This window comes from Thalia democratica, chromosome 5 (genome assembly GCF_965202585.1).
Source record: "Thalia democratica chromosome 5, ktThaDemo2.hap1.1, whole genome shotgun sequence".
Taxonomy (NCBI): Eukaryota; Metazoa; Chordata; class Thaliacea; order Salpida; family Salpidae; genus Thalia; species Thalia democratica.
This window is the reverse complement of record NC_139169.1, coordinates 31,545,682-31,555,737: the sequence shown is the minus strand read 5'-3', so window position 1 is coordinate 31,555,737 and position 10,056 is coordinate 31,545,682. Positions and strand designations below refer to the sequence as shown.

The 10,056-nt window shown below is 27.3% G+C and overlaps 1 protein-coding gene across 1 annotated transcript; it reads left to right on the top strand.

Annotated features, from left to right (window-relative positions):
* The first annotated feature begins 5,014 nt into the window (after nucleotides 1-5,014).
* LOC145836409 (polyadenylate-binding protein 4-like) lies at nucleotides 5,015-8,250 on the top strand. Its single transcript, XM_082944211.1, has 8 exons — nucleotides 5,015-5,198; nucleotides 5,388-5,578; nucleotides 5,789-5,914; nucleotides 6,580-6,705; nucleotides 6,877-7,012; nucleotides 7,149-7,336; nucleotides 7,693-7,893; nucleotides 8,095-8,250. The coding sequence occupies exons 1-8, from the start codon at nucleotides 5,015-5,017 to the stop codon at nucleotides 8,248-8,250; spliced, it is 1,308 nt and encodes a 435-aa protein (XP_082800337.1).
* The last annotated feature ends 1,806 nt before the right edge of the window (nucleotides 8,251-10,056 follow it).

Below are 10,056 nucleotides of genomic sequence, written 5' to 3'. Positions count from 1 at the left end.
ATTTCCAGAATATTGATGTATTTAATAAGTATAATGAAGTAATATGACCCTTGAATCTAAAGACGTGGATTTAATAAAAGTAAAATTTATATCATATAAATAACTAATTTCACTATAGGATTAGGTTTTAGATTTATGATGAAAAGGGCCTGAGATCATATTAACAACAATTAATTAATTTTTGCTTTTGAATATTAATAAACTATTTTGATATTAAACCACTACTATTATACATTCGTAATAATTAAATGTAAATTTATCTTAATAGTAGAGTATTAATATAATATTACTATTATCATTATTTATAAATTTACAATTTTTTTATTGTTATCATCGTTATTATTATAATTTTCATTATTAATGAAATTGTAATAATTACAATATTTTTTTTATTATAATAATATCATATTTAATCTCTGGTATGTCACTTAGTAGTAAATAATTTACTTTTAAGGGACGTATTTAACGAACTACATCAAAGTAAAAAAAACATTAAATTTTTGATTAAACCTTAAATAGTTAGAAAAAAAAAGATTTGATGTTTCAGTCAAAATTTGGCAAACAAATAGTGTTGTTATAAGCGCTGCCAAAAGAAAAAACTTATATTTGTCTAGATCTTTAATTCAAAGATGAAGTTTAAAAAAAAAAAAATTAACCTCAAGAATACTATGCCAAAATACTTAATTTGTCAAATAGAAAGCTCAATCGAGGTTTTTTGAGGAGAATGCTAGCCTGGGTGACTGTAGACTATATTAAGTTAATCAAGGTAGTCTTGATTTGAATTTTAGTTAATAAAAATATTAGAAAATACAACTAATATTTGCTATCTGGCATAAATGTTACCTCAAATACATAAAAATATGTAAATAGTATCAAAAAAAGAGAATTTAAGATTAAAAAAAAGGTATAGCTACAAAATTAAAAACTTATCTAAACATACCAAATTAGCTACAAATAAAAACTATTCTGATTCAAGCTGAAATTTTGCAAAATACAAACTAGGTTTATTTGGCTTGAGTTAAAAAATGTTTATTATTAGTTTAAGTTACCCTATAGACCTAAGTTTGTATTAATTTTTGTTGTTATTTAAATAAAAAACACCTTAACTACAAAATTGAAAATTCTACAACAAAAGAAAATTTTTAACTTTTTTTAAAGTAAACTTTACCTACCTTATATTTGAGCAAGTGACCTGCATTAGATACCACTTCATAATTCATGGAATATAAATTTTCATCAGAAGTTCCTTTTATTTTACTGAGTTGTCAGGAGTTTTGATTTCTGGTGAAACTTTACTTATATTTTAGAGTAAATGTAAAAATTTTGACCATGACTTGTCATAAAGCATAAAGAATGAACTAATAATAACTATATATAATATAATTATATTGAAAAAAGCAGAAAAAAAAATAAAAAAATAAGAAGCATGATTAAAAAGGAAACTGTCCTCAAATACTTTTAACTCTCTTAAGTAAATGTGAATTTTTATTTCAAATTTAAATGAAAATTTTGAAGCATTTAAAAAAATAAAAATCTTTTTTTTTTTACAAAATCGTTTATAAACTATCAAAATATTTAATCTGAGTTGAATAAATATTTTTGAAAGTTTACTCATAAAAACAGCCTGAGATTTGAAAAACCTTGAAGCTTGCCTCTTTTTCAAACTTAAACTTTTCCAATTAAAAAAAAATAAGATATAAAAAATCCTAAGTTATAATAAATAATCCTGAGATTTTCAAATTTTCTAAATATCCAAAGTATTTTTAAAGAGAGGCAACCCTGAGCTTAAGTTGAATTGAGATTTAAAAAATCTGAGTTACTATTCTTCAAGTCCGAAAATCTTTCCTGAAAGACTATAAACAGTCCTGTAATCCTGAGTTTTCAAAATTCATTTAAATAAAACATAATTTATAATATAAATAGACTTTTCAAAAAAGTTCTAGTTTTTCTCAAATATTGATTACATAGTATTAAAGTGTTTAAACTTGAACATTTAAGTCTCATCTAAGATCAAATTTAAAATGAATGAAAATTAAAAAATCTAAATAAACTACCCTGAGTTTAAAATAGTCAAACTGCCCAGAGTCATACAGATATATTAAAAATTTTTAATTTTTTAGCTATTCTGAGTTTATCAATTGTCTCATGGTTACCAAATGATTTTCAGGTTTGAAAAGGTACAAGTTATTAAGTCTACTTCTAGTTTAAATTTAAATTCATGTTATAAAAATTTGTCTTAAATAATATTAAAATATCAAAAATTAAAATTACTACACAATTTTTATTAATAAAAAGACAAAGTTTTTGTAGACATTTTAAAATAAATTTTTAATGATATAATTCAATGTCTACACAAATATTATTACTACAAATTACAAATCAAAAATTAATTTCTTGGTTTTCCAGCTTTTTAGTGATTTTTGTTCAAAATTCAAAAGTTTATAAATATTTTAAGACTAAATAGGCAAATTCTATATGTATTCAGTATTTTAGGTTTTTTAGCAACCCTGGTATTCTGAAGGTGTGAAAACTTTCAAAATTTTAAGACTATACTGAGTTATTCTGATAGTCCTGAGTTATATTGACTTTTTAGTTTTAAACTTTTTAGAACTAAAGTTATTTATATGTATGTTAAAATAGTTTTGAATTACTTATAAGTATATCATATATTTCATTATAATAGTTTTTATTAATTTTATTTGTAGCACAACCTTTAGAATAATAGATTTGATAAAATTTATAGGTATATACTAACCATTTTCATATGTAACTCTATGAATTCTACTTTAAGAAGATACTTTGGGGATTTCTAGGAGAGTAAACTTTACAATATTAATTCATTTAGATTGAAGGTACGAAAGTGGTCTTTTTTACAAGTTATCAAAAGATGAAAAAACTATCTAAGCTATCAGAACTTTAATTAGCTTTAATATCAAATTTCATTATAATTATTTTTATAGCTCAACCAGACAAACTCATCCACTTCAAAATAAGTTTTTTGTACTGTAATAGTTTTGTGGAACCTTTAATAAATTTCCTTTACACTGATGCGCACCAGTGTAAATTTTTAAAATCACTGTTTTAAAGACCAAAAAAGTTAAAAAGCTCCTATTAAAAACACTAGTATTAGATATGAATAGTATTTGTAAGTTACTATTTAGTGTTAGTTAGTACTAGTACACTCAACAATGTACTATGGTTATTTAAAAAACTCAGACTAAGTTATTACACTTAAAGAGAAAAGATTTAGAAAAATAGAATTATATTTTTTGTTCTTTAATTTAAAAAAACTATTTTTACAGTAGTAAAGGTTTATTTAGTTTCATAAATTGAACACAAAAATCAGATTTGTTTTTTATTTCTCTGAACTAACTTGTGTAATTATTTTTTTGATTGAATATGTTTATCCCATATTCAAAATAGTCATGCTATTTTTAGGAAAGACAGACAAAGTTTTTCATTATAAATTTGTAGCTGAAGCAATTTGTATGTAAATAAAAAAGGCTAATAAATGTTTCTGGCTTGGTAGAGCAAGCTTTACCACAGTTGGCCAAATGGCCCCTTTTGGAGCCATGACAGATACATACATAGGCACAGGGGGGCCATGAGGTCAAAATTTGAAACTTACATTATATATTCAAAAGTTGTTTATGTAAAATTAAATAAAAAGGTAAAAAAGGTATTCAGTAGTCTTGTTGATGAAGGCCACAGTTTATATAGTTTATTTAAAGGGAGCTATTTGATATAAAAGTGAATCCCTGTTATAGAGTGATATAACCATAAAAAATAACACTAACAAAAAAAAAAATATATTCAAAATTAAGTTTAACTTAAATAAAAAAATGAAAAAAATGGCTTATTTTTTGAGTCATTTCAGTTTTATTTAATTAAAGATTCATTATCCAATTTTTTAGTCTAAATTGAAATATTTAATAACTAAGCCACCTTAATTATTAAATAAACACAATGTATTAAGTAAATAGATTTTTCTAGGAAAGTAAGGTTTTTCAAATTAAAAAGTAATAACAGCCACATACACACCTTAAACACTTACTTATTAAAATCACAAAATTATTAGTTAAATTAAAACTGAACTTTTCTAAAAGTGATAATAACCAAGTATAACAGCTTATAGTTACAATTTTTAAATTTGTAAAGTATAGTAGTAACCAATTTTATTATTTTTTTCTGCATCATTGTAGGTTTAACAATCTTTTCTAAGGTGATACCAGTCAACTGAAAAAATTATGTAGAAAAGTTGTTTAATTGTGTTACTTTTAATTGACACTAACATGTGTTAGCACTATTTTACACAAAATTAGATAAAACTACATACAGTTTTATTAAAAGTATCATACTTTCTAAAAGTGTTAAATGGGGTTAGTCTGTATTAAACTTCAAACAGATTACATAATTTTCCTAAGTCTTTACTTGTATAGTTTAAATTATATGACCTAAAATATAAGCAGGGCTGCCAAAAAGCCTGCAAACCTGAAAGAACCTTGATTCTGGGATAACCTGAAAATCTGAAACTTGACAATTTAGTCTAAAAAACCTTGAATTTGAGAAGTTTAAAAAAACACCTGGAAAAACCTGGAATTTTTAAATATTTTAACATGTTCAGTAGTAAAACTAAGACATGATATAAAAGTTTTATAATATAGATAAAAACTTCTTAACCATGATCATTTTTCAGTTAAAAAACAAATATAAAGTACAAATTACAGTATCTTTTTGATGTTTTGTACTATTTAGCACAGTAAACAAAAAATAGACCCAAAAATGTGCGTTTTTCAAACCTCGTGAAACTTTGAAAACCTGGAAAAAATTGCCAAAATGTTTTTTAACCCTGTATAAGCTAGTTTTATTGACTTTAATTATGCTAATTTTAATTTTAAATAATAGAAGTAATTCAAGGTGAGTTAGTGAATAATAATTTATTATACATATATAAAACTATTATAAATAAAGAAATTATTTTACTTCCTAGTTTTAAGCATAACAAAAATAAAATATGGAAGGCCAAAATTCTGACAACGCAAAGCACAGTTTGTGGGTTGGAGGACTTCACCTTGATGTGAAGGAAGATGACCTGAGTAGCACTTTTACCAAAGCTCACAACATCAGATTATGTAGGGATATCTCAAGCAACGTGTCGCTCGGACACGCCTACTTGAACTACCACCAAGAAGCTGATGGTAAGATTTTTAGTGACACTTACTTTTTTTATATATACTGGTTTTAAATCTTTCAAACTTGTACTTAATGTTTTTTTGTTTGTGTAATTAATGTAGTTATTAACTTACACATAATGAGGTTATGTGAAGATAATATTATAAAGATATAAAAGGTGTAATAATAATTTTTAAATGTTTGTAATATTACAGCTGAATCAGCCATTGAAAAGTTCAATGGTAGCATGATGAAAGATCAGAAGATTAGAGTGATGTGGAGCTCCCACACTCTTACGTCAGGTATGCACAGTTGCAATGTGTTTGTGAAGAACTTCCCGAACAATTACGATGAGGGCAAGCTCAAGGAAACCTTCGAGGTTTACGGTGTTGTGCTGTCCTGCAAGGTATGAACTTTCATATTATGCTATTAGTTTAAATTAGAATTTGGTTTGCGTTGCATTTTTAGGTACTATTTTTGACTAGTTTAAATGAAACGAACTTTAATTGCAACATTGGCTTTTATACAAATGAATGTAATTATATTTAGTATCGTGAAAGCTAAAAAGCGTTCAATACTAATTGTTTTGTTAAAAAAATTTTGTTACCACAAACAGATTGAACAAGGACATTACCCAGACGGTACGCCATCGCAATTGCACGGCTACGTCCAATTTCAAAAGGAAGAAGATGCTTCTAAGGCTATTGAGAGTTTGAACGAGACTGAACTTGATGGAAATAAGGTTTGTTTTAAGACGTTAAAGCTCCACATCTACATATATTAACTGTGAAGCCAGACTATTCAGCTACTTAGATACTTTCTTTAAAAACTCAAATAAGTTTTTGATAAAGTAAGAATGAGATTGCATGATTAAAATATGTCTTTTTAAATCATTATGTTTTTATTAGTTTTCAAATTTTTGTCTGTTTTTTTTTTTTTAAGTGGCTTTTGCATTTACCTTTTCTTACATACAACTTTATCATTAAATATGATTGATATATATAAATGAAATAATAGTATGATTTGTATTTTTAATGGGTAAATGTTAGGGCTTATTACTTAGTTTAGCCTATTTTGCTACGACTGAGTTAGTTATGTACAAATTAAAATACATGTATGATTATTATTTTTTTGCGAAACTTTCTAAATTGAGTATTATTATATCAAGAAAAAGTCTAATACCTACTTTAATTTTGCTTATATATATACATATATTATATGTCTTTATTCTATTGGCAATAACTTTTACACTGTTACTGTTACACAGTATATCTTGTTTTTTTTGCCTTTTGTAAACACAGTACAGAATTGCTTCAAATATATTAGCGAGATTTTTAAATTATTCAAAACTTTAGTTTTTTTTTATTCATGTGACTCATCTAAAACATAGTTTATACACTTTTGTAGGTTGTCGTTTGCCAATACAAACCTAGGAAGAGGCGAGTAAACAACAATGACGAAACTTTCACCAACTGCTTCGTCAAAAACTTTGGCTATTCTCTCACTGAAGAGCAGTTGAAAGAAAAGTTCGTGGTAAGTAATTTGTTATTTAGCTCAAATAGAACTCACAAGCTATTTATATGCTTATAGCAAAAGTTTTAAACTATAGCAAACACTTTAAGCTATTTTGTTTTATATTAAGTTACTATTTAGTTTAGTTCAGTTTCAAAATGTGTAAGTTTAAAACAAAACTTATGATTTTAGAAACACGGAGAAGTGACAAGTGTTAAGATCATGAAGGACAATGCAGGCAAGAGCAGAGGATTTGGATTCGTAGATTTTAAAGAACATCAAGCAGCAGTTAATGCAGTGAGAGTTCTTAATAACACTTATGTTGGAGGTTTGTTGATTATTTTACTTAATACAGTGTTATAAAACGTAGACAGCTTTTTTACGCAAAATAGAAAGAACCAAAGCACACTTTTAATATTTTTTCTTATTTACTTGTACCCTTTACATTTGAATTCAATCAACAGTCAATCAATTGTACGTTGGACGTGCGAAGAAAAAGACCGAGCGCAAAGTTGAGCTGACGAAGCAGAACGAACAGACGAAGATCAACGCAAAGCACTGCACGCTGTTCGTGAAGAACCTTGTGGCAGGGACGGAAGAGCACCATCTGCGACCAATCTTTGAAGCTCATGGGGCCCTCATTGATATTAAGGTTTGTCCAAACAGCTCATTCAATTAAGTAAAAAAGAATAATTTCTATATTTGTTAACTAGGTAAAGTGATTTTGTTAATGACATAATAAGATTAAAACTTTTTACCTTGAAATTATGAAATAACGTGAATAAAAAGTATAAAGATGTCTTTTCATTATATTCCAGAAGCATGTTTGCTGTAATCGAAAAACTAATTTGACATCTAATACAAATGAAACTAAGTAGGAAATTTCAATTTTTAGTTTCTAACACTAAACATTAAACAAGTTTTAAAGTGTTTTTTAGTCTTTCATTTATTAAAATTTATTAATTTAGGTTTTTTTTTCCATTTATCAAAAAATAAAAAATCATGTAGGTAAAGGTTAGAAATGGCAAAGCAAGTTTTGCCTTTGTTCACTACGCCTCGCATGACGCTGCTAAAGCTGCCCTCACAACAATTAACAACAGTGCAATGAGCATCAAAGTCGAAGCGTACAAGACAAGAGAAGAGGTGGAGCAAAGCAGGGCTGCAAGGCAGTTGGAGGCAGAACAGCTGGCCCAAACAATGGGTAACATGGTGAGTCGGGTTGTTGTGTTTAAAATAAATTTAAACTATGTGGGTGTCAGGATGATAGTTTAGAAGCAAGCAGTTCCTGTTACACTTAATAATCAATAAAGCTCGTACATGCTTCTAAATCGTTCTAACAAAAATAATTAACAATAGCTAATCTGTTAAAATTTCAAAAAGTTACAACCAACGTTTTATTTTTGCAACCAGAACTTGAACGGACGGCAACAAAACTACCAAGTGCACCTGATGAATCCCATGTACCCAGGGAACATCGCAATGAACCAGCAGCAGTACGTCGTTCAAGGGGGCTATATGGGACATCCCGGCGGACAAGTTCCTCAAGACGGAGTCTACCGTTATTAGAATCTCAAGCGCGCAGCAACTAAGCGGTTTAAACACCAGCGTAGAAGATGCTGTACATAGACAATTGGCGCATTTTTATCGCTTAATAAACTCTAGATAATAATATTAAAATGTTTTAATCCACATAATAGTTAAGTTGTACCTAACATAAGGCAGAAAAAATAAAGTAAAATAAAAGATATTGTATGAACTAAAAAGTTATATTTAAAAGACTGTAAAGTTGTCAAATTTCCATTTATAAGACTATACTTCATGTATGAGCTTCAAACATTAAGGTCTTCAATGTCAGCGTGAACTACGCACATATAAAAATACTATGGTTATTGCCCATTAAACTTATTTTATCTAAACCACTCTCAAACTTTTTAGATTTAACCACTCTTTACTAACCTATATATGTTTAAAGTCTAGTTTAAGCTCTACACTAGGGGTAAGCAAACAGTAGCTCACTAAGCAAATATTGACTGATTCCAGGCTTCGGCTAAGTAGACTTTCGCCGATGTTTTTGTACATCGCGTTCAGTACGAGTGTAACAGTTGTCTTGTCTAGTAAACATTTTATCTATTATATTGGAGTTTAGAACAAACGAACAAAAGCTATTCAAGCCGTTTTCAATGCTTGAAAATGTAATACTTTTGTACGCAAATGTTCTCGTTACGAAGTAAAAACTGAACATATAAACGGTAAATTTTGATTAACAACTAAACTTTTCCTTAATTAAGTTAAAAAGTAAGATCATAAATATGCTGTGAAATGTTGTGCATTTACTAGTTACAACACTTGTTAATTTATTTTGTAATTATGTTGTAACTTGATATTACGTTATTAATTGTCCGCTCGGAGGGCCTGGTAGCACAAGCGGAAGAGGTACTGCCTTAGAGTCACTACGAATAGCTACGTGAATATCAATCTGAATATCAATTACAATAACAATTGATACACCAATTATTTTAAATAAAGCTTAATACTAATTAATACACGAGTGTGAAGTTAGCTTGACCTCGTTTTATAGGAATTTAAAAAAAAATCCTAACTTTGAATCTAATTATATTCCTTATCTTAATAGCTAATTAACTAATTTGTTTTGTTAACTAGCGAACGGTCCTTTGACTTAAAAAAAATCCATTGAATTAGGGATTGTTTTTATGAGAGGGGCATTTTAGAAATAAATGGGTTATTTTATGAATTTTTATATTTTATGAGTCTGAGTAATACAGGAAAAAAAAAGTTATTATTTTATTTTTACTCACACTCATATAATAAAAAAATCAAACCTGTTACACAATACTATCTGACACGAAAAACTCAAATAAAGACTTATTTTGGCGGTCATAGTGTTTTATGACTATTTTGTCCTTTTTGGAAAAATAGCCTAACATTTCAACATGTTCAAGCACTTCGTTTGTTCTTAGGTTTCTCAGAATACTTTAAGGATTTTATTTTGAGTTCAAAGTACATAAAAAATTTTTATATAAGTTCAATCTTAACATGAAAAGCTTACTAGGTTTAAACCATAATTTAGTCAGTAGTTAAAAACTAGAACAACCAACTGTTAGGTTGCAACATTTAAATTACTTTAGCACTAAAAACTGATATAAAATTCATTTATATCAACGTGTTACCATTAAGTATTTAGTTTAAAAGCTTCCAATTTTAAAGCTATCAATTTTTATCCAGCTTCATTACTTCAAAAACCATCAGTTAAGAGAGCTACCAAAATTTGAAGAAGAGTATTTGAAAAAGTTATAGCAGTATTTTGAGCACCTGTACTTGCACTATGAGATCAGCAATAAAAAAGAAAAAAAA